We start from the raw sequence: 26,988 nt of genomic DNA, 5'->3' as shown, positions 1-26,988 counted from the left end.
AATTCTCAACAAGTAAATATCTAACACATTCATTGATCATTAAAGGGGGAGACATCAAGTACATTCAGCCCGATTCATCTTTCTATCAATAAAGATCAAAACCTAACAAAAAGAATCTTTCTGCCAAAAAATGGCATTTTATATTACATTGGCCAAAAATCTGAGCTTTATTCTCATCTGACGGAACTTCTCTTCAGCTTCCACCCCAACCCGTCTGAGGTTTTTATTATTAAATTGGATTAAATTGCACACAGGAGGAGTAAGCACAAATTCTCATTCACATTATTTGTTTTTCTTAGAAAAAAAAAAAAAAAAAATCTAAAATAATTTCCTTTCCACCACATAATTATTAACTGCTTTTGTTGATGCATTAACAACAAAAGGACTGAGATTTTTGACTGCAATACGGCAAAATGTGGAAAAGATTAAAAGGCGGGCGAAATTCCTGCTTCAGGAAAGTGAGGCTGGATGGCAGATTAGACTCCAGGGATGGGCAACTGGGGGATTTTAAAGCAGATTATGTGGTACTTATACCCTTAGCAGGACCATGGAGCACTTAACGCTCCTGAGGAACAGCTTTTTATACAGATTAAATACTATAAATCTAAAATAACACTTAACCAGCTTCAGATATCTTATTTCGGGATTTTCTTTAACTCCAACACATTTAATGCTAACTAAAAATGACTAATAATAATAATAATAATAATTATATATATATATATATTTTTTTTTTAATGTCAGAAGTTACACATATTTGTTTTTGTGCAGTCTTCAACACAGAAAATGAAAAAAAAAGGATTGAATACCAAGAAAATCTGAAGAGTGAAACATGAAAACAGTAAACAGAAGACAAAGAGATCATCTGTAAGAAGAAATCCTGATATCTGTGCCTAATAAGCTGCCGAGGGAGAAACAGGACTCGTGCATCTCCCCTCACAGAATACGTCATCCGAAGCTAATCACTCCAGATTTATTTACTATTTACACAGCAGCAGTTATTTACTATTCATGCCACATTAGACACTTCCTGGCAGAGACTTTGAGCGATGGCGCACAGTTGGACTCGTGTGATAACAAGCCTACCTTCACCATGCCAGTGTTCTCTGAGCTGCTGTTCATCATGACGTTAAAGGATGTGAAGAGGCTCCTCAAGGAGTCCATGAATTCGGCCTCGTCTTTGTTCTCGTAGAGCCTGCGAGGAGACGAAGCGAGGAGGGTTAGTTTGGCAGACGGTCGCGGGGGCCGCAGTTGGCTGTCTTATCTACAGCTGAGAGATCCACAACACACACACAGAGACTGTGATATATTTAAAGCCTCTCGTTTGTGTTACTTGTGATGATTATGGCTTAGAGCCAGAACTGAGAAACACTGATCTAGCTTTCGCACAGTTTCCTACCACATCTTTTCGCTCCACTAAACTTTCCATTAAAATGCTTCTGTGCCGTTTGCTGGACAACTATATAGTCAGCAGTCTGTTAACGCAGTTCAGTTCAATTAAAAAATATGTCATTGATCATAAAAGGGAAATAAAATTAAACCCAGTTTGTATTTAATCTATTGGAATTTCTTTCTTCTTGAATTACTGAAATAAATTGACTTCTCGATGATATTCTAATTTACTGAGCTGCACTAATGTGTTCCTTCTGCTGGTTTGTTATGGGAAATGGTGTTAAATCCACAGTGTGTTTGTTTCCCACTTACAGAGCTCATAAATCTTCCCAAACTGGCGATGAAGTGGGAAGAGCCAAAGCTCTACTTGCTGCAAAGTAATATAATCAAGGCAAAAACTATATGAGGAGAGGGAACGGGGGAAGATGGGGCGCTCTAAAGGCTACAGGTCAAAGAGAGACGAACTGGTATAACTGCTCAGAGTACATTAGATTCCCCCCATGCTTTCTTCCATGCTGGTGGGTCTAGTGATGCTCTATCTCACAGGGCTCCAGGCATTACATGGTAAGGGAGAGTCACTGTTGAGGGCTTACAGAATCATGGGATTAGAGGCGTGCGTCTCAGAGCTCCCTCTACAACAATTACTTAAAGCCGCTGCTCGCCCGCAGCACTGAAGAGCTCAGGGGGCTCTGGGCAGTCTCATGCCACTCTGTGATTAAGGTGCTCCTCTCCAATTTTACAGATATGTTCCACTAGACAGCATTAAAAAAAATAAAAAAAAATAAGACCCAGTCAACGGAGACTTTGCACCTGTACATCAAGGGCTGCAGAGTGAGAGCTTCGACTAACCCAATTTTCCACATTAGGAAGAATTTTGACTCCGTTTCTGCTCCGGCACACACTCTGAACATGAGAGTTAGAGGGCACCGTGTCCTCCAGACATCGGCCAGGAAAACCAATCAAACGCTGCACACTCAATTAGTCCAGGATCATACATCATCCCACCAACAGCTTCTTTCTGTCACACTACAACCCCATCTTCCATTTAACATCCCCAAAACCAATTATAAACAGATCAACAGAAATGACTAAAATGCCATTTAGTTTTGCCTGTTTTGAGCTTTATTCTGACTGCAGCCGCAAAGAAACTGAAGGTGCATGGCATTATGTTGACGGATACGCGAGTTCACCGTCACGCAATAATAGAATTGACTGTCCATCAATCTATTTGTGCCTTTCACAAATTTTACATTCTCAAATTTCATTTACTTGAGACATCAAAGTAAATGGCTTCCTGCTTAGGTCAGTTAGGATTTCTATTTTTTTTTTTTTTTTCCTTCAGCATTTGGAGAATTTTACTTCAACTTGTTTCATAGTCAGAGGTTTACATACATTTTTCTTTGGTATTTGTTTATCCCGTGTGTCTCTGGCGACCTGCCTGGGCCGTACCCCGCCTCTCACCCAACAACTGCTTGCGATATACATTTTAAGCCTAAAAACCTCATACAAACCACCATAAAGTAAAATTAGATTCTTTTTTTTTTTTTTTTTTTTTGCAATAAAAGCTTTAATGAAAAGTTAGGTCGCCTGAGGACATGCTGCAGCACAAACTGAGCCCAGCAGGACTGCAAAAGGCATCAGATCTGCGGCCAGCAGGGCGAGCGAGATCGAATCGACTCGGATTAATGCATGTAGCAGTTTATTGTCTAACAGCGTTAGATGGAAAAACTATTTAAATGTAATACTTGTTTACATTGTGCATTATTTCTACCCTAATATATAATTTTTAATAGTACAGCATTAAGTGGAAACTGACATGGTATTCAAAGCTGAGCTGCCTTTAATTTACTAGCTGCTGCCATATAAAATGTTTGGTTTGCCAAGACTTCTTTTTTTCCCCCCACATCAACTAGTAATCAGTTAATTAATTAATACTAATACACCACATTCGTATTAATGCCCTAATACTCACTGGTTGAAGAGAACTCTGGAGCGCACAATGAACTTGAAGATGTATTCCAGAGCCTTCATGGCCATCAGCAGCTGTTCTGTCAGCTTCTCAGCGTTCTCCACGTAGTTCTTCAGAACTTTGGTCAATTTCCTGCAAACATGATAGATAGCAACTTAAAGATTACATGCAGTGGTGTATTTTTTTATTTTTTTTTTCACAAACAGATGAGCACTAAAAATAAAATAAAAGAAAAGAAAAAAAAAACACCCGGGTAATAATGCATGAATTTTCTGAGCAGGATTTCCAAAAACACAGGTTTTAAATAGCGCGATTAAAAAAAACCACCACTAATTTTGATTTGTGTGAAATCACAAAAGGGGAGAAAAAATGGATCTGATCAGCTAGAGTTGGTAAACATTATAGGTGGCAATAACATCTTTTCAGGAGGAATTTGTAAAATACAAATGGATGTAATTAAATGAACTCTAATCATGAGTGTTAAGCCTCATCTGAGAAATTGTGGAAGTTTTTTTTTTTTTTTGGGGTGATTTTTTTTTCGAGATTAAATGACGTTTTACAGCCAAAAAGCTGGCTCTATAGGTAACAAACTGTATCTAAAGTGAGATTGATTTTGCAGTGAACTCTGACCGGGCAGACTGTTTCTGAAACAGAAAACACTCGTAGAGAGAGAAGCAAACTTACGTGTAAGCCAGCGTGGCACTGAAATGCTTGCGAATGTAGGTTTCAAGAACGGGGTTAAAGTGCTGGAACTTTCTGTCTGCTATAAGTCCAATTATGAACACCTGTCGGGGGAACAAAAGACACTCTCATTAAAATGTAAAACCGTGAATCTCGTAATGAAGAGCACCAAACATTACCTGTCTTACTCAATATGTTGAAAGAGATGGGGAAATTACACAAGATTGGCTTGGAGCAGAAAGCTATTTTCTCTCAATTCCCTTGGCCGATGATAATCTAAAACCCCCCAAATAACACAATTTATCCCCGCACATAGTCAGAAAGAGAAAAACTCTCTTCTGAGATGGACCCCCAGCTGCTGGCCAATGCCACGCGAGATGGGATTCAGCACGATACTTGGTTATGTATTAAAAGCAAAATATACTGCATTTCACAGCAAGCAAGGTGCAAGTAGTATGTGATCACTTCTTTCGGGGCTTTGTAAAAACATTTGACTCGACTCGAAGAAAAATGTGACCCCTCCGATTCAAATCTATGCAGAAATTAATCAGAAATCCTGATTGTTTTCAAATGGATTTGAGACGTTTGTAACAACTACAAAGCTAAAGCTGAGCTAGACAACAACAGGCGAAACTTAATAAATGAATTATTGAGAAGTTGAACTTTTTCCGGATTTCACTTAAAAGCATCAGTGACATCCTATCGATTCAATAGAATGACACATTTTATGCTTCTAGTTTAGCTAAATTTGATGATTTACAGCTTTTCTGATAAGTCCAACACCACATAAATATATATTTTTTTAATACAGAAATTATATATTAGCATCTTGGAGAAGACAAATGGTTATTTACACCCCCTATAAAAAGGATAAGCCACAAAAGGCCATTGCTTAAAATGTTGGCTGGTCATAACACTCTGCATCCAAGTGTATCAACGTAATGTTTAGTGGAAGGAAAAAGTGACAACGGCAGCCTGTGTGTAGTATCCCAAATTTTTTTAACAGACTTTATCTCTGTTCATACAACTTTTCTAGCATATTATTCCCCAAAAATGTATTTCACCATATTTTAAATATTTGACTGTATAACTAATCTTGTTTCTTTTGTGAGTGTCTGCTTATGGTTGAAAACAAGTTATTTAATACACAACAGATCTTTTCGGAGATCAAAATGCATTGCAAGCAGTGGAGGGACGTCCGCCAGGGGGTATTTGAGCACATGGAATGTTTCACAACATTTATTATTTGCATGTGGGCCACAAATATATTCCAAGTGTTTATTTCCACTGACAGGATCTCTATCATAAGTGATGCTGTGTTCTTCTTTTTGTACTCTGTGCTCACCAAGGCATCAAACACCAATGTATCAAAAGTGTCACTGTCAGAGTTTTCCATCATTATGTTGAAGAGAGCATCCAGAGTGTCTTGCAGAAACTAGAAGGAAAGAAATGCACAGGAGGTTAACAGAACAGCATTTAATTACTTCAACTAGTCAGCCTAACATCTAATCAGAAGACACAATTTCACTGTTACTTTAAATAGGTAAACTCATGTCACTCATTTACAAAAGAATAACTAAGTAGTTCACACAACCCTATTTAAGTGTCATTGTGGCCTTTCAGACATTTCGATAATGTCTGAAAGGTTTAGTTAGAATTAAGAAAAGGCTTGACAAGAACACCTATACAACTACTAAGTGCAGTGGGCAAAAAAAAAAAAAAAAAAAAATCTAACATTTTGCACAATAATCAGTTAGTTGAAAACAACAGCAACAGCAAAAATTGTTACAGAAAAAAATTACTATTTGTATCTATTAGATACAAATGGTATCTAATAGATACAAACGGTATCCAATATTACATTATAGTATTAAGATTAAAATAACTGTTGATGCATGGCATTTTTGTGGCAAATATTTGTGTATATAGTGTAAAAAAAACAAACATTTTAATTAAGGTTATAATTTTCTCAAACTGAATCAGGGCTACAACACAGCAGCAGAGATGCTAACACGTGTTTCCTATAAAGAAACCATTTAGTGGACAGACCTGTAAACTGCAAGTATACATAATAAGATCCGTATTTCGAGACATTCCCATTTTTCTGTAGTAAATGCTTTTTGCAAACACATAAAATCCAATCGGTAGCCTGTTCTAGACATTACTGCGGGTAAAACTGTTAAATTAACGTCATGTAACCTAAACCAGCACAGAGAGGTTGGTGGTCTTGTGGCTTCATTCCTCTTTTGACTGTTGAAGAAAAACTTAAAGGGGGCACAAGAGTGAGCCTCCTTTTAAACCCAGGGCTCTTAGTCTATTGGCTCATAACATAGTGACAATATCCTGTGTTCTTTATCCGCAATTTGACTGGGTGGACCAGGGTCATAAAATCAACATAAAAAAACAGGGTTTTAAACATTTAAACAAAATAATGAGGAAATTATACAGTTAGCAGCTGAACTCTGTACACTCCACGCTCCCCATTAGCGCCTCTTTACAGCCGTGAAGACAAGCTGGTGTGGCTCAACTAGGGAATGTAATAATTTTCCTGTCAGCAGAACCTTCAGAAGCACAGACTATACATATCCTTTCTCTCTGCTTGCTCCATTAACTGAGCCGTTTCTGAGAACAGTTGTAAAACGTGACAGAAGCACAACAATCGCTGTATTGTGTTTGGTCTGTCGCTGCTGGATGAATGAGGCTAATCATGTTGTCAGTGAGAAGCAAACGTAACACGCAGAGCCGGGAGCTTAAAGCGTTCCAGCGTTCGGACATTTTTTTTTTCTTTTTAGCAACAGGTTCCACATTTTTTCCAAACTTACATCGTCTGAGGTTTTTTTTTAAGACTACAAAAGAACAAATTACCCACAAATAAATACATTTTCCATTCATTTATTTGAAAGTACTTGTCTCAAAGTCAGGTTTAACATTCAGGCTTAACGATATGAAATTAGTCCATGGATACAACTTTCAAACAACAAGACAGATATTAAAATCTGGGAAATACTTAAATTCTGTCCCTTTCCTGACTCACTTAGGCTTAGTAAGGGTTATAGTAGAGGAGCCGTTCATTTAGAAACGCCCCTGATCTGTTATTTATGAACTGTGTCTGCATGCTTTCAACAATATATGTCAGTGTACGTCAAGTGTTAAAATAAAATCTGTACTTTTTAAAACAAAACTGCCGACTAAGGGCCATGAGACATTTTGAAAAGACTGAGTGCTAATAATAAAAATGCTTTATTTACTTATCCACTGTTTTAAACAGGAAAGACAGTCGGGCTTCCACAGATACTCTGTGATCTGAAGGCATCCAAACAGCCCATCCTAAAGCATCCGGTACAATGCGATTTATTCATCTGCCCCATGTTGAGCACTTAAAATGGCATGACTGAATCTGACAGTGAGTCATCTTCCCTTTTATAAGCAGGGTTTGGTGCTATGTACTGCCTCCTCACTAGGAGACATAAAAAAAAAATTGCAAAAAAAGACAATCTGATCCCCCCGACAGGGAGAGAAAACTGAAGTGAAATTGCTGCCAAGAAGCTGTCACTTTCACGGCTACTAAAGAGAGGTTTGCGACTGGATTGTTTATTTTTGCCAGATGTCAGGATACTTAAGAAGCATAAAGCCCACAAGAAATACAAACCTTTTCCCCAAAATCGACAAAATATAAAACAAACGAAGGCATTCGATTTAGCTCTGACCTTCACGACTTCACCGCCGTCCACCTTCATCAGCTGACAGAGGTTCTGCTGCAGGAGGCTGGTGTTGGAGCGCCACTTCAGCAGGCCGAGCAGGTCGACTGGAACAAGCAAACAGATAGCGCGTGTGAGCGGAATCCGTTTGCGTTTATCCAGCGGCCAGAAACAAAACGTGGGAAGAAGTTGTCAAAGCTGAATGAATTAAAATGAACGAGTCTGGGATCCAAACGCAAATTTCACTAAATGCAGTGTTTATCAATTTGTCAGATCGCTTATTTTAAAAGGGGGGATAATTAAATATTAGAACAAAAGAATAAGTTACAATCTGATTAATTACATTCATTTGGTGGATGATCAAATTAGAGGCTTAGAAAATACATTCATGTCGGCTCGTTATGAAACTATTTATAACTGGACCAAGAGACACAATCTCAGTGTATACAATATCGTCTTACAAGCTTAGAGAAGCCCTGCCAGCCACATATTAGGAACATAGAGGACAAACACAGCCATCAGCTCTAAAACAAAACAAAACAAAACAAAAGCCTGGAAGTTATTGTTATCAACTGACCACTTATAGGATAATTTATTCCATTAGATACAAGGTCAAATGGTTGAATATCTGCCTCTACATGTGGCTAGTTTAATTAGCCAAACTTAAAAGCACTCGGTGATGATTATGCTTTACTGAGATGACGAGATACATTTACAAATATGTTGCAGTTGTGAACAAACAGAGCTCAGATTCAAGTATTATGCCATAGACTCAGACTGTAGTTACTGTAACAAACGTGTCATTCTCAATAAACAAATGTTACATTTCTACATCTGTGAGCCACGTTAAAATGTGCAGTTATGCCTCGGGCCTGCTCTAAGTGTGAGCAGCATTACATAGTGTTTTAAAACCCACTGGCTCATTACCTACCTGGGATTTAACAGATGTGCAAACAACTATATTTAGTTGAATTGCATTTTTATTATTATTATTATTTGTTGTTTTTAAGACTATAGTTGGGTGTTTAAATATTGTCAACAATGGCTAATTTATTTGAAAGGTTTTATTTTTTATTTATTTTTATTATTATTATTTTATTTTATTTTTTTTTTTTACAAACCTTCGGCAGCGGTGCCAATGATCCGGTAGGGTTGTGTATACACAGTCCATCCTACCAGTATCTCTGGCACCATCATCCCTTGCAGCTCTGTTTCTATCCACCCGGCTGGTTATTGGTGGAGTCAGTCGAGCATGGGAGCACAGAATGGATATCTACCGTCTGTAAACCTGACAGCCTATCATGCTTCAGTCACAATGGTCTTGTCCAGGTGTCCAGGTGTCCAGGTGTCATCCTCTCCAAAAAGACATGGATTTGGAAATCGATAGAACAGCTCCTTAGAGACGCACACTGAACACACAATGAGGACAACTCATTGGCAGCTTAGGGCCTCGGGGGGGGGGAGTGCTGGCCAAACCGGCTAAATGTTAGGAAAATCGGTCTTGTTTTCCAAAAATGAAGGAAAAAATAAAAAATAAAGGAACACGGAGGATCTTCAACAAACACCATCTGTTTCATAAAAGATGCTTCCACAGGACGCCACATTTAAAATATTAGACCGAACTGGCAGATGGAGGGTGGCGGGTTAATTAATTTCAGCAAAATCCGTTACAGTGTCACTGCACAACTTAAATGCAAATCACTTCCCATTAACTCATAATTAATGTTTATGAAACATCTTGCTTCACTGAACGATTTTTTTTTTTTTTTTTTGTCATCCGCAGAACAAATGCATAGATTCAAACAGCGGCGTTTATTCATGAAAATCAAGAACTCCTAAAAGAACTCCACAAAGACGTTAGAGCAAATTCACACACAGCGTTCACTACTTTCAGTGGGCTTTGCTGGGAACATTGCTTTTCAGTTAAGGTGAAAATGGTAGAAGCTTTCACAGAGCCATGTTCCCTCTAAGTGCTGCCACCATCAGTCCTGCTTCATGAAGCCAACCATGCTGGAAATACCCGGGGACCAACCAGCAGCCACTTCACACCAGCTTCCTGCACGGAGAGACCGTCTGCATCAAACCAGCTTAATTAAAATGAGTATTTCATCTCTCCTGTGGGCATCAGTGATGAAGTGTCGTGTATAAAGCAAGCAGACTGTTGATAGGGGCACTGAAGTGCTCGTTTTTCCTCCCTTTGCAGGAGTCAGGACAAACCCTTTTGAGACCTACTAGTTAGAAGTGAGGAGGATATTAATTAGGTTTAAAAAAAAAAAAATGCTTCATAGTACAGAAAGGAAATTAAAATGCAGGGGGTATAAGCTCAAAGCAGAGTTAAATTTTTTTTTTTCTGTTTTGTGAATCAATATTTTTTTTAAAACTGATTTATAAATTAAATGATCATTTCTGATAAATGGCTCCTTGAATGTGAACTTTATCTTCAACTGTCTTTTTTTTTCCTGGTCACGCCAAGCAATCTTGTATGTACGTGTAGTAAAAGCAAAGTTCTTGTCCACCCAGGTACAGCAGTGCAATTAAATAAACGTACTGGCTAGTTTAGATTTTGGCTCAAAACTATCTAAACCATCTAAAAAAAAAAGTATTATTTTTGTATTTTTCACTTTCCAAATGTTTTATTTTGCATGGTCTCCAGATTGATGCGCGCTTCGTCCCCTGAACCCATTCGCTCAGGCAGTGTTGTTTTAAAAAGTCAACACTAGTGAAGAAGGTGGAAAGAGGAACAGAAAGGCAGCAACAATGGTCTGTCTGAAACATCCTGCAGCGAGAAGGACTGTTTTCTAACTTACTGAATGTTTTTTTTTTTTTTTTTTTGCAAGATTTAAAACCATGGTAATCCTACACCTTCATCTTTACTAAATTTAAACCACATTTGCTTGCTTAGTTACCGTGTTTGTTTTGTTTTTTTTGTTCGTTTGTTTTTACTTAGATGTAAAAATTCTAAATTCTGTTATTTTATTATGAAATTTTTTTAATTTTTAATTTTAGGTCATTTTTAAACATTTTATAGGCTGTTCACTTTTATGAAGCTGAAATTTCTCAAGATACATTAGACAACCATTTATCTGGGCTTTTCACATCTATCTGTGCCAAGGCTGTGTGATCACATCCACCTACTGGTGCCCTGCAAATCGACACCACAAAGAGGTGCAGAATAACAGAATGCGTGTACTCAAAAGAGGCACATTCAGATTTCTTTTAATAAATGAAGAAATTTGAAAACCATGTATTTATGTTCATTTATGCATTATTTTTGCATTTAAATTTGGTCAAAACGAGATAGGGTTCAGGGGCTGTGTGAGTGAACATATTGTGCTAAGGGTTTCTTGCTCGACAAGTGCAACACAAAAAGATCGATTGGCTGTCAGAACACAGCTTTAACCCCATTAACCATCTCGGAACAAGAAGAAAAAGACAAGATTACCGACCTGGGATTGCTCTAATCAGAATCTGCACATTAACATTACAGAAAACGATTTAAAATAATAATTTTGCTCATCAGCCACATGCAATCGATGCGAGTTAGTCACTGCTTTTGTAGCTGAGACTGTTCACCCCCTGAGCAGAGTAGGAGGGCACTCAGTCAACTGTATTTAAATGACAACTTACACCGCAGACTAAACTTAACAAGTCTCGGCGGGGAAATTACAGCAGCAGCATGGAACACCCCCTCCCCGTCTTCCACATGATGTAAAGAAGCATTTTCACAACAAAATTTTTCCCTTGTGCCGGGGACCTAATCAAATTGCATTCTCTGGTCCGCAGTGGCCTTATTACCGGAACTTCATGAACTGCAGTTTAGCTTTCAACCCAAAGTTGCAGCCAAGCAACAATGACAAATGTGTTTGGCTTTTTTTTTTCTTCCCCTTTCTTCTATTTCATTATATTGCCTATACGAGCCACAAGGTCAGTGAAGGTTCTTACATTATTCTGGATCCCAGCACAGATGCGATATCTGCCTGACAACGAAAAGAAAAATTTTTTTTTTCCTTAAAGCACTGCTGACGATGATATCCAAAAAAAAAAAAGGTTTATTACAGTGGCATCAAGGTTATTGCACATTTTTTTCTGGGGGAAATTTCATCCTTTTTCCTGAAAAGTCGATATATGATGTAGATTTCCCTTTGATAAATCTTTATTTATAAACAGAGCGATGTCTGACTCAGAGCATAAGAAGAACATACAAGGTGGGCAGGTACCGGAGACACTGAGGAGGGTTCTGTTTAAAACAACCGAGAGGCATCTGACCGCTCAGACAGAGAAACAGCTCTTTACACACACTGCACTGAGACAACAGTAGCGTTATGAACACACCCTGGAAATGCCAGAGCATCCAAGAGGGTTTATATTGATGCCTGCAGGGATTTATAAACATGTCTGAAAGCTGGTGGGAACACAAGATGCCAGAATCCTTAATCCATGAGCCAAAGGGCAGAGATGGGGATTTCCTTAGTTTAGCAAGTGTAGATTTTCTCAGAACCATGGGACATTCAGGGGGAGAGAAAAAGAAACACTGACAGCCTGGCAGTAGTAAATAGAATAAATCCAAAGATTATTCAGCAAAAAAAAAAAAAGAAGGATTTAAAACAACTGGCTGAAACTGGACAATACCAGCTGAGGGAATTAAAGTAGGTCAAAGTGAGAGCAGGATGAGTGGGGGAATCCCATTTTTGAGTCCAAAAATGTATCTGAAAACACACTGTAACAAGTAAGTAGTAAGAGCTTAGTGGGCACTAGGGCTGAAACGATTCCTCGAATGATTCGAGTACCTCGATTACTAAAATTCCTCGAGGAAAATTTACCTGCCTCGAAGCTTCGTTAATTTATGTTTTATTATTTAGCGCACCGTGTTCCGGCCGGGACTTCATTTGCGTTGCGCGGAGCTCTCACTTCCGCCTCTGAGTTGTTGACAAAAGCTAAGTCTCAGCGGCATAAAGTCCAATCTTCAAGATTGGCCCGTGGGGATTTTATTGATTGATGATAATGCCCGACTTTTTATCGTTTTTTGGGGAACCAATAAGCATCCTTAACATGACTGGGGGAATGCCTGGAGTACGGCAGCATTTCTCCTCCGGGGCTGCTGGTTGAAAGCGAACGGCGGGAAGAGCGCTGAGGTGAGCGGATAGCCTGAACAGGGCGGGCGGCTGAGTAGCTGATGCTTACCGTGTAAATGTAGCTTTACCGACGAACCGCACAATAAATTTCATATCCCGGTCTGAAGAAACGGGTGGCGGAGCGCATCGTACATGGCTGGTAGATGAGTTTCTGAGTGTGACCAGTGAAGGTGTCGTAAATATCCCGTATTGCTTCCCCCCGTGTTCGTCCCCCGGTCTAACGGTTCGTCAGTCCGCTGGTCTATTTCCTCCCCTCCACCCCATCTTACGTTCGTTCATTCGCCCTCTCCTCCCACTCCAGGCGGCATTTCCCGTATTTTCAAACCCAAAGCGTGACAGGTTAGGTGGCAAGGTGAGTTTAATTAATCTATTAAACTCACTGAAGATGAATACATAAACTAAAAGCTGGATTGTAGACATTTTTTATAAGCATATTTGTGAGCCTGCCTCTTTGTTATTAAATTCAATAGAATTTCAGATTTTTCTATAACTTTTCTTCTGGTTAACTTAGAAAGTGAGCTATTATTGTTACAGGTTAGTTTTCTAAACTACAAAAAAGCAACTGTTAGGGATGCTCAAATATGAAAAATTGGACTGATATTGATATCTGATAGTAACACCGGTATTATGCCAGATTTACCAATATTTCATTTTCTAATTTTTTTTATCCGATTACTCGATTAATCGTAAGAATAATCGATAGATTACTCGATTACTAAAATATTCGTTTACAACAGCCCTAGTGGGGACTGCCAGGAACTTATCTGCCAAATCCTACATTCTAAAAGGTATGGATCAAAATCTCCTGTCAAGTAAAACATTCTTGATATTTGCTCATTTAAATCCTTTGGTTTAAGCCATTGGTTACAGAGATGATGTGTTTACTTTATCTCCAACGACGATAAAACCACGAGACATTTGGAGCGCCTTACCGTTCTGTGTCAGTTTGGTGGAGCAGACCAGGGTGGCGATCTGGAAGGAGTCCTTGCTGATGGTGCAGGTCCCGAGGTTCTGGGAGTTTTTGCCGGTGGTGGCGTAACCTTTCTCCTCCAGCTCCAGCTTAGTGGAGGGAAGGCTTAGGTAAACGTTGGAATCCTCCAGCTTCTTAGCTTCTGCCTGGTTTTTAATGATAAGACACGGACAGTTTTTCAATAAAAAATAATTTTAAAAAAAAAGTTTGTGTATGCGTGCCATGGATTTAAACTGGTTTGTTTTTTGTTTGGTTTTTTGTTTTATCAAAAGGTGTTTCTCAAACGTTAACTTGACATTGTTAAGCATATTAAATCTATTATTTTTGTGATTTTTCTTGCTGCGTCAGTCAGTCAGTCAAACACAGAGCAGACACGGAGCAGTGCGCCTTCAAAACTCTGTCAGAGGATGTGTCTGCGTTTACCTTGTACACAATGAGATCATGCTCTCCATCCCTCAGAGTGGTCCCATCATACCGCATGAGTTTAACGAAAGACAAGGCAAAGATTTTCTCTGATTTATCTTTGGCTGTGGGAGGATAAAAAAAAACAAAACAAAAACAAAACACATGAATAAACAGAAATCTGACAGGCTGCAGGAGATATTGATGATGTTGCACCAAAGAGCTTGTGTTTCTCGTGCAAATTTGCAAACTGACACACCAAAATCTCAGACATGTGCATACAATCTGTTTATATGAATGCGCGCTTAGTTGAGAAAGCTTATGCAAAGCAGATTCCACAGCAGAAAACTATTAGGGACTGCTGATTTTACAAGCAATAAACAAGCCAGCAGACCGACAAAAGAGATCGTCTCAGCACCACAGTACCTCAACTCCACTCTTGGGTGGGCAAAATAAGTTGCTTTTCAAACTTTTTCCATGTCTTAGCTGATCCTACACTAAGTGTCGTTGCACAGACTGTTTGTTTTTCCCCCCCCGAAAAAATAAAACTAGTCAGACACACAGAGAATGTATTAGTATGGGTTGCGCTTGGCAGCAAAAAAGACTGGCAGATGCTAATTCAAGCTAAAATATTCAGCCTCTGCTTGACAATAAGCTGCAAAAAAAAAAAAAAAAAGACATGAAACAACATCAGAGAAAAACAGTTTGGGTCAAAGCATATTGCGTGTTTTTCTTGTTAGTGTCCTAACAGCTAATAGCGAGTGAGAGAAAAGCCTGCAAACAGCTCGAGTTATCCCACTAGAATGAAGAAAAGGTGAAAACTCCTCTCACACACACACCAGCGTGCTGCGCGCTGCACAAACAAGGAAGAGAATTATGATTTTGTCCTCTAACCAAGCGTTTGGATAGAACCACATTTCATCACGGTGAATCAACAAGCTCAAATTTACTCGCAGAGAGGCGCGATTCATCAAAATATACGTCGCATTCTATCTGCATAAATCCCTTCATTGGTTTTGCCGCCTGCATCTCCAGCTATGAATAATCGGCTGGCCGGTGACGAACCAGTGGAGGGAAAAAACGCCGTGTGGATGCCGCCCAGTATTACCTGATGTGCAGGTAATACTGGGCGCTTTACAACTACAACACAGTGACAGACCTGCACAAAGCTGTGCATACTCGGGAACCTTGCATGGTTTTCAATCTCCGACATTTAAAAACCTCAAAGGTTTGTTGTCTGATTGTAGAACAACCATTCACGGTGCTTACAGTCTCCGGGTAAACCATAGACTGAAACGCTTGCTCATTCTTCTTCCCACATCATCTCAAGCTGTTTACGGATGTAGAGCGCCCGTAAACATCACCGAGAGCTACCATCCTGCAGGTTTCAGATGCGTCCCTGCTCCAAAACACCTGAATCAAATGAAAAGCTCTTTAGCAGGTCTGGTCAGAGCTGATCCCAAGCTGTTGGAGTAAGGCTGCATCTAAAAGGTAGCTCTCGAGGACTGGACTTGAGCACCCCTGTCCCAGAGAGTCACCAACACATCACCAAACCACTGAGGGCTTCACAAAACCCTCTATTTTTGGATTCTATTTTTGGTTTCACTTTCTTTCCACTTCACATTCACACCTGCACCTTTGTGCGAGTGTATCAATGACACGAAGTCCCCATAAAGTTCACTTTTCTCCCATGCGGGCGGCGCAATGCATTTTAATGACAGATGAAAAACGAGTGAAAAGATGGCAGCCGTGTTCTGCGGCGGAGGCGTGGCTTGTGGTGGCTTCCATGTGTCTGATGAGGCCCGACAATGTTACAGCGGTAGTCCGAGGCGCTGTGTGAGAGCTGGCCTTATTCTCAACAGAGAGCGGACTCAGAATAGAGAGCGCATGAACTCCACTAGTGGCCTTGATGAACAGCTCTGTCACTCTGCGTTCCCACAAAATGCTCAGCACTTGCTAGGAGCACAGCAGGGGAAGCAGGAAGGACACGACATGACAGCAGAGGCACACATTTCTAAGTGCTGGCAGACCATCTCTGTGCTTCTTATCCTCAGTGCGGAAAAATGAACTTTTCCCATAAGAAAACGTTGCATACATCTAAAGCTAATGTAGACTCTGCATTATGTCTCAAAGGGTTCTGAGTGAGATACTGAAGAGTACAAAGAATAAAGTCTGTTTGGCCGTAAAACCACAAGTGAATAAAAAGTATTTAAAGATTTTTATATAAAAACATTGAAGTATCCTACGTTCAAAGTTGTGGAAGTATATAAAAAAATCTGCTTAAGATAAACTAAACTGAAAGCAATAGAATGTGAATATTTCAATATATTTGGAGATAAACTTTATCTAAATGCAACATTTAATGTTAAGACAGTCCACATATTTCGGAAAAAATAAAGTTCACGCAGTGCCTTTCAGAAGTATTCATACTCTTCACGTAACAACCAGAAAGAAAAAAGGTCATTTGTTGGGATTTTATGCGATAGACCAAGTGGAGGGAAAATGATGCGTGTTTTTCAAAATCTTGCAAATAAAAATCTGAAAAGCACAGTGGTGCGTATTCGTATTCAGCCCCTGAGTCAATACTTGCCGCAATTACAGCAGAAACTGTTTAGGGATATGAATATTTTATTTTGTGGAGACTGAGATTTTCGCAGTGGGGATTTTGTGCTATGGGTCTTCTGTCTGAACATATCAGCTTTGGTCTGATTTGACCTCACTACCTTCTTCCACATGAAAGTCCTGAGGCAAACCAGGAAACTGGACTGCTTCTGGTTTCCTTTAAGCAATGCCACTCTTTCGCAAAGAACAGATCAGTGAAGAGGCTAAGTAATGCTTACGCTGTCAGCAGATTACTCAACCAGAGCTGCAAATCTCTGCAGCTCCTCCAGAGGTAGCATTGGGTTCTCAGCTGCTTCTAATGCATTTCTTGCCCAGTCAGTTTAGATGAACAATAATTCATTGGTTTCAAGTTGTCACAAACTCTTAAGTGTTAGATGATAAACTGAAAAGGGCTGTATGGCATGTTCAAAGCTTTATAACCTTACCTTGTCTAACAACTTCATAATTTTAAACCTGACCTTTCTGATCACTAAAATCTGGATTTATAATGGGATTAAATTACATCAGGTAGAGTTAATTTACCACTTAGTTTTCTTCTCATAGAAATTTGGTATATTGGATTTTATTTGGGAGTATTAGAGAAAAGTGGACTTAATAAAAAGCATGCCACACTTTTCAGGTCTGTCTTAGCCACCTTATGGCCTGCTTGCATTTACTGTAAGTGCTAAAGTAACATATGTGACATGTTATATGTTTAATATTTCAATGTCTGTACACTGTAAAAGAAAAAAGTGGCAGATGAATTAAAATAAGCAATATTTGAATTTAAAAAGAATCCAGCTGTTGCACCTTCTCCCAACGCGCATCTGCTGTGAGCTCTCAGTAAGAACTGGAAGTTTAGCAGCATTAGTATGCCTCTGCAGTCCCCGAGTAACTTGAGGAGAGTTTCTAAAGTAACCGTTACAGACAGATAGCAGCAAATCACAGACTTTGAAAAGCAAGCCTCCTAACAGCACTAGTCCCCACAGAACCAAGGTGTGCATGACAAGAAGGCTCTCCAAGTGGATTAGCTGCCAGCACAGAGCTCCGAGACCTGGCAATTTCCTCCAAAGCACCTGCGTGCAGGTGAGAAGCAAACACAGCGAGGGGATTTTGGAAATGGATGATGACACCAGCTGAAGATTAGGGGATGGGTACCACTTCCCTAAGTCTCTTCTTACTCCTCAAAAGCCTTTTCTGGTGTCAGAGGGAAGACCTTTTCTATTTGGAAGATAAATGAAGCAGCATGTCTACTGCCTGCCCTTTACACTCCTAAAATAAAAAAAGATGTGGAAAAAAAAAATGAAATACAACAGTAGTTGCATTCAACTGTACACCGGCCTCAATAAATAAAGCCCCGCTAGGCGTTTTCACATCCCAGCTGTAGCCTCTGACAACCCATTCCACGGCGCTGCTTTATGCAGAGGCAAACTACAACTTCTGATTAATGTGACAAAGGGTAAGCAGCGAAGTATTTATCATTGTGCAATGCCTCTGCTGGAGCCGCATGTCTTCCATTAGGTGTGTTGTAAGCAGATTAGCAGCCCATTGTACACCTGGTCATCTGAAATATGCATTTTTCCAGTAGTTGAGATTTATACTCACAATCCTGCGATGAGCGATGGCGGAAGGTGAACCGCAGATGGCTTCGGTTTACGTCTTCGATGGGGATCGCAACCTGAGGTGAAGAACAGGACAGGAGGCTGGGGGCTTTGGTACGCATGAGAACACGTATTTGTGTTTTTCACAAAGTGTTCCGCATTCCTCTGTACTAAATTTTGTTTTAGTTTTCTTTGGGATGAATGGATGATTTAGGAAGACCCCACCTTTATCGTTTCAAACCACCTCGGCTGCTTTACTTGGTAGTAGACGACAGACTTGTACTCATTGATCCCTTCATCTCCAGCGCCGGGAAAGATCACATTCTAGAGAGGAAATAATGCATATGTTTAAATAGAAATGATCTCACAGAGCCTACAAAATAGTATTCGCCTCTGTAGATACTTTGCCTTTTTCACTCCTTTTAAATATCGGCAACAAAATCAGATTTTTTTGACAAAGAAATTGTGCAAAAACCTTTAATGTCAAACAATTTTTTAATGAACAATGAAAAGGATAAAATATCCAACGGGGTTAGTACTTTTCATAAGCAGTTAGTATAGTTAAGTATAGTTGATTAATTGATCTACTATAACTGGGCTGAAACATTTCCACACTGGCTCCCTCCTTGTGGAAAATTGACTACCTCTTATTTCATAAAGTGCACTCCCTCAAGCAGAAAGCCTTAATCTAGCAGAATGGCCTTTAAAAGTCTGGATGTACTTTATGCATGAGCACCTGTGTGGTAGCTGCCAATCTCATGACAGTACTGTGGAAGAAATAAATTAGAAATGAATTATTTAAAATAAAAAAAGAGAAAGAGCTGCTAGCGCTCCCGTGCAGCGAAACTTTAAGAGACGGTGGGCACAGAAAAACAACAGACCAGCTGCTGCAGATGGACCACTCTTTAAAACCGCTCCTTCCTACTGGGTGCTCTTCGGTTTTTACAACAGGTCAGGCTGTGGAGGGGAAAAGAAAACTACAAGCCCCGGTAGGGAAGTTGGTATGAAGGATGGAGTGACAGCGGGAGGCAGACATGCCTTGTTTTCCATCCATCTGTTGCCAGCCTACCTCTTTCCTCCCAGCTGACTCCCCAGGCCTGCTAGTGTAACACTGCTGAAGTACTCCTACACTAATGCTTTCTGACAGCCGGCAATTATGAGGAATAACAGACCCCGTGTCCCCCAGCTGTGCTGAGCAAATACAGGGGAGGTGGGGTCAGGTGCTATATCTCTCAAATCTCCCCCCTTCACTAAGTGGCCAGGGTTCCTGACAGCATCATATCTTAGAGAAGTGGCTGCTGAAACTGGAGGTGTGCTCATAAGTCAAGGTGTCACTGGCCAGTCCTGCATGTCACAAACCCTTTCTGAAAGAGAGGAAGAATGACGTTGGCCAGAGGCCGGAAGAGACGCGCAGAAAGGAAAGGACGGAGGAGTATGAAAGGATGAGGCGTATGCGGAGAATCGCAAAGGAAGCAACAAATACCAAAACCGCAATGCCCAAAACGCAGTCACAAGATTATTAACCAAATGATTCAAAATGTACGTCAGGTGCTCCCAATTGATCAAGTCTTTTCCATACTGTTGCATAAATCTTCAAGTTATTAACTACACCATAGCCGTTTGTTATACACGCCATGTTAGAGCTACAAAACAAGTCTTCGGCAGACTGGCCTAACGTGGGCATGCGAGAGTATCGGACACCTAGTAATGCTATGTTGAGTGTTGTTACTCATCATTATTATTCTAAAAAGCAGTCTAGCAATGAAGACTGTTGTGTAATAACCTTCGTTTATGCTATTATACCACAGGTATATACAAAACGATTCTTAAACCACAAAGAGAGTGATGAACCAATATCTTCAGAGCGTCTGCTTTTAAGACTAATTACAACGAATTCAACTACAACTGGAAAAAAAATCTAACAAAAATGTTACATCTGTGTTCTTTGGTAATAGGATTATTATATATATTAACTAATTAGTCAAGTGATGCACTTCTATAAATGACAGGGGTCACCAATTTGCACTAAATCGAGGTTAATTCTAAGCGTCATCAGCAGCAATCCTTTTACTTCCTCAGCATGGTGCGGCAAATCATTGAAAAGGCTTCTCAATTTAAAACTAATGAGTATAATAGGTGCAGCCAAGGGTAACAAAGCTCTCTCCTGATTCAGTGTTTGCAGGAAGACTCATTAAAACCAGAAATCTGTCATCTCAAATTACTTAAATTCACTCCTACTCCAATTGCACCAGCGCTTACATCACTGTAATAGGGCACGGTACCTTAATTACATTTAAATAAGATTATTTTAAGCCGCAGCTCCAAATATTACAAAAACATTAAAGAACTTAGATTCTTTGGAACAAGGAATGATGGCTTACAGCCCCTTCCGCTTATTGGTGTTCCTCACAGCATATTCTAACACTGACAACATTCAAATTCATCCAGTTGAGCACATTCATTTAAACGTGGGATTAAATCCCGTGTTGTGCAGTATTTGTTTCCCTACGACACTTTAAAAAATTATTTATACCCCCATGGGAATATGTTGCTTTTGCTTTGGGTTTGGGATTACATTCTTACTCCTCACAAATATTTTTTTCATTTGAAGATCATAAAATACCATTTAAAGTTAGGCTCCTCTTAAATGTCAGCAAACGCTCCAGTTATGGACTCGCTGCCCCCACTTCCTCCCACTGGTTTCTCATATGCAGCTGCTCTCCGCGCATCCTCCGTTAATTTGTGGCTGATGCAGCGTAAGAAGCGGAGTCAACAGGGATCGTCGGTAATTAAACATGAGAGAAAAGAGGTCACTGCGACTTCAGATGAAACAAAACCTTCATTAGGACATCAGACCCTGCTGCGTTTGCACAACATGTAAAAGGCAGAGAGAAAAACGGAGACGCGCAAGTTTGTCTTACGTACTGCAGCTTGGCAAATTGACAGCCACTGTTGTACGTTTATTTTAGCTTAATTTGTAGACAGTAAATGCAAGTTAGACACCTGTGATATGACGCTGCACACCGATTCCATATTTCACTATGAAAGAAGAAGAGCAAGTAATATATATATATATATATATATATATATATATATATATATATATATATATCATAGCTGATATATCGCAGATTTTTCAAGACAGTAGTGCCACACAGATTGTACCCTCCAGCATCATAATAAGTTTCTTCTTTTTTTTTTCCAGAGTTGGCTGCAGTTTTTCAAGAGTGCATATTCAATTTAAAAATTGTTTTCAAACATCCAGAATATATAAACTTGACTAGCAAAAGGTCAATTTTAACCCAGCAAAAAAAAAATAAAAAAATCTAACTAAATAAAACGCCAAAGCTAAACAGTTTCTCTCTAAAAGCTTGATTCTGCAAGTGGCTGAGGATGGCGGTGAGGTGAATTTTAAGCAACTCAATCAAACCCAATGACACTGCATTTCATCATGGCCAACAGGCAACAGAGGTGGGCAGTATGGGCTGTTCATCACATTTATAGGACGAACTTTATGGGAGGCCAGTTAGGCAGACTAATGTGGTGAGTGAGATTAAAAAAAAATAAAAGTCTGCTAAATCAGAATATGTTTGAGAAAGCAACTGGTTGTAGAGTTCAACCCAAAGAAAGCACAGAAAGTTGGAAAAGTACCTCCAGTTTTTTGCCGTCTTCATCGTAAACGGACATGGTCACCTCGACGTTTTTGGGTGTCGTCTTACTCCCCTTGTCGAAATCCCCCTGAACCAGAGTCACGTAGATGTCGTTTCGGACGTCACCTTCAGGGAACAAAGATGAGAAAATCCATTGTTTTCAGTGTACATGGTGACATAAAACAAACATTTTATGTTTGTTTATTGGGAAAAAAAACTAACATTTAAAAACGGCATACACTTTCTTTCAATTCTTAATATTTTTTTTTTGTTACGACACAACAGATGCACAGAAAACAGACATTAAAATGAAAATGGTTATTTTCAGAATAATGAACCTGGCATGATTATCTCGGGGAAGCCCATCTTTCGAGCCACAGCCGTCGATCGATCCACCAGGTGAGGGAAGTCCTTCCGTATCTGATGGATGTCTCCTGGAAGTAGCTTCAGAGTCACCCAAAGACCTGATAATGCAATCAAAACAGGCAAAGACGTAGCGGAGATAAGATAGTGAGAGGATAGAAGACGTTCCCCAGGAAAAGGCTTAAAAAAAAAAAAAAAAAAAAAGATTTCTTCCTCTAATTTCCACTGACAATTATCAGTGTGATATGTAACAGCTGTAGGGCAAGATGCTAAACAGAGAAATATAATAATCTAATGACTCAAGACATGAGAAAGTGTGTGTGTGAGTTTTAAGTTGAGTTCAAAGACTGACATGAAAAGATGGGGATGACTGAAGAAGCCCACAAAAGCCAGCTGCTTTATTCCCTTTTACTTCGCAGAGTCTGTGTTGTTATGAGTGACACATCCCTTAGTGGTGAAGCTGGAAACCCCTTTGATATGCCAGCATGACTGAAACAGCTGCTATCTGCTCTCTCTGCTGTTCTCCCCTCAGTGCGGGTCAGAGCAGACCTAGCATTTATCAGAGTACCATTTCATTGGGCATGACAATACAGCGGAGACTTGAAGAGGGAAGCCCCTTCCTTCCTGCGGCCCGGATCCCTGAGATTAGCTTAGGCAGCTCCACCAAGAACAGACCCAACATCGCCGAAGTCGGCTTGTGCTCACGGGAGATTCGCAACAATATTTTATAGTTTAAATGCGGGTATGTTAAAGTTAATATGAGCAGTCATTTAAAAAAAAAAAAAAAATCTCTTACACAGGACATGGAACATTGAGGAGCATTTGCTGTCCGTTTTTAAAGTAATTTCATGAGCATCGATACAAACCTGCTGTAAATAAAAACCATGTATCAGCAGGGACTTCATTTGTAATATTTGACTGACTTTGAGAACTAAAGTCATTCTGGAACATTTATGGAACAAAAATAAACATAAAAAAAGAAAAAAAAACACACACACACACACAATATCCAAACCTCTGGAGGCACATTTGACAAAGAATTTTTTCCAACTTTTCATTTCTCACAGTAATGACTCAAACCACCAAAGGCTGTAAAGCTTCTAGGCATAAACTGAGGGGACAGCAGTCAATAACAGAATGCTAATTGGCAGATTATAAAACAAATAATAATGCAAGTTGGTAAAAACAGTTTCGTACCCTCCGGTAGTTCTCCGTTTATACTTAACACATAAGTATATAAGGACTTCCACACAAACTCCAGTGACAGACAAGAGACTATTTCAATTCTCACGTTTACCCCACATACAACATAATCAACTAAGGTCATTATGTTATCGCTGTGAATTTAGTAATGCCTTACCTACAACATTTTAGAGCAGATAATTGTTTTGGACTCAGTAGATTAGAAACTTAAAGCTCTGGGGAAAAAAAAAAAAGAAGCTTTCTGACGTTGCCCTTCAAACACAAAAAAGCCTGTCGACTGTGACTGTGCGCAGGTCAAGTTAATATAAACAAAAAAAAAGGTTCCTGCTCAAACAAAACTAGCAGATTACGCTGAACTGTGTCTGCATCCTGATTCTGCAATGCAGCGCTTATAGCATGCAGTCCAATGATTGTTGCAAAGCCCTTGGCTTTTTCATTTTTTTGCTGTGAAATGGTGCTCTATACAGGTGCTGGTCATAAAATTAGAATATTGTGATAAAGTTCATTATTTTCCATAATGTCATGATAAAAATTAAATTGTCATATATTTTAGATTCATTGCACACCAACTGAAATATTTCAGGTCTTTTATTGTTTTAATTTTGATGATTTTGGCAAACAGCTCATGAAAACCCAAAATCCCTGTCTCAAAAAATTAGAATATTATGAAAAGGTTCTCTGAACGAGCAATAAAAATAATCATCTGAATCAACAAAGTAACTCTAAACACCTGAAAAAGATTCCTGAGGCCTTTAAAAACTCCCAGCCTGGTTCATTACTCAAAACCGCAATCATGGGTCAGACTGCTGACCTGACTGCTGTCCAGAAGGCCATCACTGACATCCTCAAGCAAGAGGGTGAGAAACGGAAAGAAATTTCTGAACGAATCGGCTGTTTGCAGAGTGTTATATCAAGGCACCTCAGTGGGAAGTCAGTAGGAAGGAAAAAGTGTGGCAGAAAACGCTGCACAACGAGAAGAGGTGACCGGACCCTGAGGAAGATTGTGGAGAAGGGCCGATTCCAGACCTTGGGGGAAGCAGTGGACTGAGTCTGGAGTAGAAACATCCAGAGCCACCGTGCACAGGCGTGTGCAGGAAATGGGCTACAGGTGCCGCATTCCCCAGGTCAAAGGTCAAGCCACTTTTGAACCAGAAACAGCGGCAGAAGCGCCTGACCTGGGCTACAGAGAAGCAGCACTTTGGACCACTGTTGTTCAGTGGTCCAAAGTACTTTTTTCGGATGAAAGCAAACTTTGCATGTCATTCGGAAATCAAAGTGCCAGACTCTGGAGGAAGACTGGGGAGAAGGAAATGCCAAAATGCCAGAAGTCCAGTGTCAAGTACCCACAGTCAGTGATGGTCTGGGTGCCATGTCAGCTGCTGGTGTTGGTCCACTGGGTTTTATCAAGGGCAGGATCAATGCAGCAGCTATCAGAAGATTTTGGAGCACTTCATGCTTACATCTGCTGAAAAGTTTTATGGAGATGAAAATTTAATTTGGTCTGGAATCGGCCCTTCTCCACAATCTTCCTCAGGGTCCGGTCACCTCTTCTCGTTGTGTAGCGTTTTCTGCCACACTTTTTCCTTCCTACTGACTTCCCACTGAGGTGCCTTGATATAACACTCTGCAAACAGCCGATTCGTTCAGAAATTTCTTTCTGTTTCTCACCCTCTTGCTTGAGGATGTCAGTGATGGCCTTCTGGACAGCAGTCAGGTCAGCAGTCTGACCCATGATTGCGGTTTTGAGTAATGAACCAGGCTGGGAGTTTTTAAAGGCCTCAGGAATCTTTTTCAGGTGTTTAGAGTTACTTTGTTGATTCAGATGATTATTTTTATTGCTCGTTCAGAGAACCTTTTCATAATATTCTAATTTTTTGAGACAGGGATTTTGGGTTTTCATGAGCTGTTTGCCAAAATCATCAAAATTAAAACAATAAAAGACCTGAAATATTTCAGTTGGTGTGCAATGAATCTAAAATATATGACAATTTAATTTTTATCATGACATTATGGAAAATAATGAACTTTATCACAATATTCTAATTTTATGACCAGCACCTGTATATGGAGGATAATTTATTTGAACCAAGTTCACTGGCAGCAGTGAGGTGATTGCTGCCAGTGCTTCCATTCAGTTTGTATGGAATACCTGTAAAGACAAAATTTGTGGGTTATGGGCCTCATTCGCAATGTCCTTCAGTGGAAAGCAACCAATGATGTTTTTTATCTTAAGTCATAATAACGGATCTTTCTCCTTCAACTAAATCACAGCAACAATAAAAAAAAAAAATACAACACTTTATCATCTTTACCAAGCAAAACAGGTGAATACCTCATTAAAACTTCCACGCTCTCTAAAATTAATTTTCACAAAATAATTATTTTCACTTCTACCCAGGTTATAAGATAGGACTAATTATCATTATAAACCTGGAACTAGTTCATGTTAAGGATTCCAGTTTTAGCTAGAAAATGACAAAACCAATAAAACTTACATTTTCCAGTAGGAGAATGAGTGTGTGTGCGTGTGTAAACTTTTCACTGTACCTTGGCCTTTGTGATTGACTTCTTTGGCGGTGATAACTTTGTTGATGACCGTCTGCAGGAAGTCGTTCTCCCCTGCCACCCTGGGTGAAAAACGGGAGATGTTCAGCTGCTTGTGGCGAATGGCATCATCCAACGCCAGCCTGCAGTACATACACAACGGGCAAACACCACGGGGAGGAGCAAAAAGACGGAAGAAGAAAGGCAGAGGAGGAATGGGTTGAGAAGAGGTGAACAAATTGGCGGGAGGGAGAAGAGAAGCGAGATGAACGAGAGGGAGAAAAAGAGACACACACCAAGGAGTGATGTGGATAGTATGACAGCAATAAAGTCACTTGTTAGCAGTAAACGGTCGGCAGAACGGGTAGAGATAGAGAAAATTTTAATTTAGGGAGGAAGACCCCTGGCGAAAAATAAATACAAAGTATGTTAAATTTCTTACTTTAAGTCAGATTAATCATGAGTATACTTCAAGTTCGCTTAGGTTTGGTTAACTTGAAGTGTGACATTTTGGAACAATTTGTGCTTAGTGTATTTTAATAGTATTTAAATTGTATTAAAGCACAAGTTAAAGTGTACTAAGTGTACTTTCACGTACCTATTTGGAACAACTAAAGTTAAACTTGGTATACCTTAAGCATATTGCTTTTTATGCAATATAAAAATGCTTGATTAGTATATTTTGAGTGTACCATTATTGTGGTTGAATTACATTTAAAATATATTTAGAAGGTATTTTAAGTATATTGGCATTACATATTTTATACGTTATCGCGGTACAG

General features: G+C 39.6%; 1 protein-coding gene across 1 annotated transcript in view; it reads right to left on the bottom strand.

Moving 5' to 3' along the window:
• Positions 1-26,988, bottom strand: part of dock1 (dedicator of cytokinesis 1) — a 199,888-nt gene that overhangs the window by 135,343 nt on the left and 37,557 nt on the right. Inside the window, exons 12-23 of the mRNA XM_088001004.1 lie at positions 26,210-26,289; positions 22,435-22,560; positions 22,098-22,222; positions 18,672-18,770; positions 18,451-18,523; positions 14,266-14,369; positions 13,805-13,988; positions 7,750-7,847; positions 5,388-5,477; positions 4,046-4,146; positions 3,365-3,493; positions 1,087-1,195 (exon numbers count right to left, since the gene is read on the bottom strand). Coding sequence (XP_087857130.1) covers positions 1,087-1,195; positions 3,365-3,493; positions 4,046-4,146; positions 5,388-5,477; positions 7,750-7,847; positions 13,805-13,988; positions 14,266-14,369; positions 18,451-18,523; positions 18,672-18,770; positions 22,098-22,222; positions 22,435-22,560; positions 26,210-26,289 — 1,318 coding nt within the window. The remainder of the gene's footprint in view (positions 1-1,086; positions 1,196-3,364; positions 3,494-4,045; positions 4,147-5,387; positions 5,478-7,749; positions 7,848-13,804; positions 13,989-14,265; positions 14,370-18,450; positions 18,524-18,671; positions 18,771-22,097; positions 22,223-22,434; positions 22,561-26,209; positions 26,290-26,988) is intronic.

Source organism: Poecilia mexicana, unplaced genomic scaffold (assembly GCF_051168715.1).
Source record: "Poecilia mexicana isolate PSO_F unplaced genomic scaffold, ASM5116871v1 scaffold_19, whole genome shotgun sequence".
NCBI classification, from domain to species: domain Eukaryota; kingdom Metazoa; phylum Chordata; class Actinopteri; order Cyprinodontiformes; family Poeciliidae; genus Poecilia; species Poecilia mexicana.
Note: the sequence above shows the minus strand (reverse complement) of the source record. Positions and strands in the feature narration are given on the sequence as shown.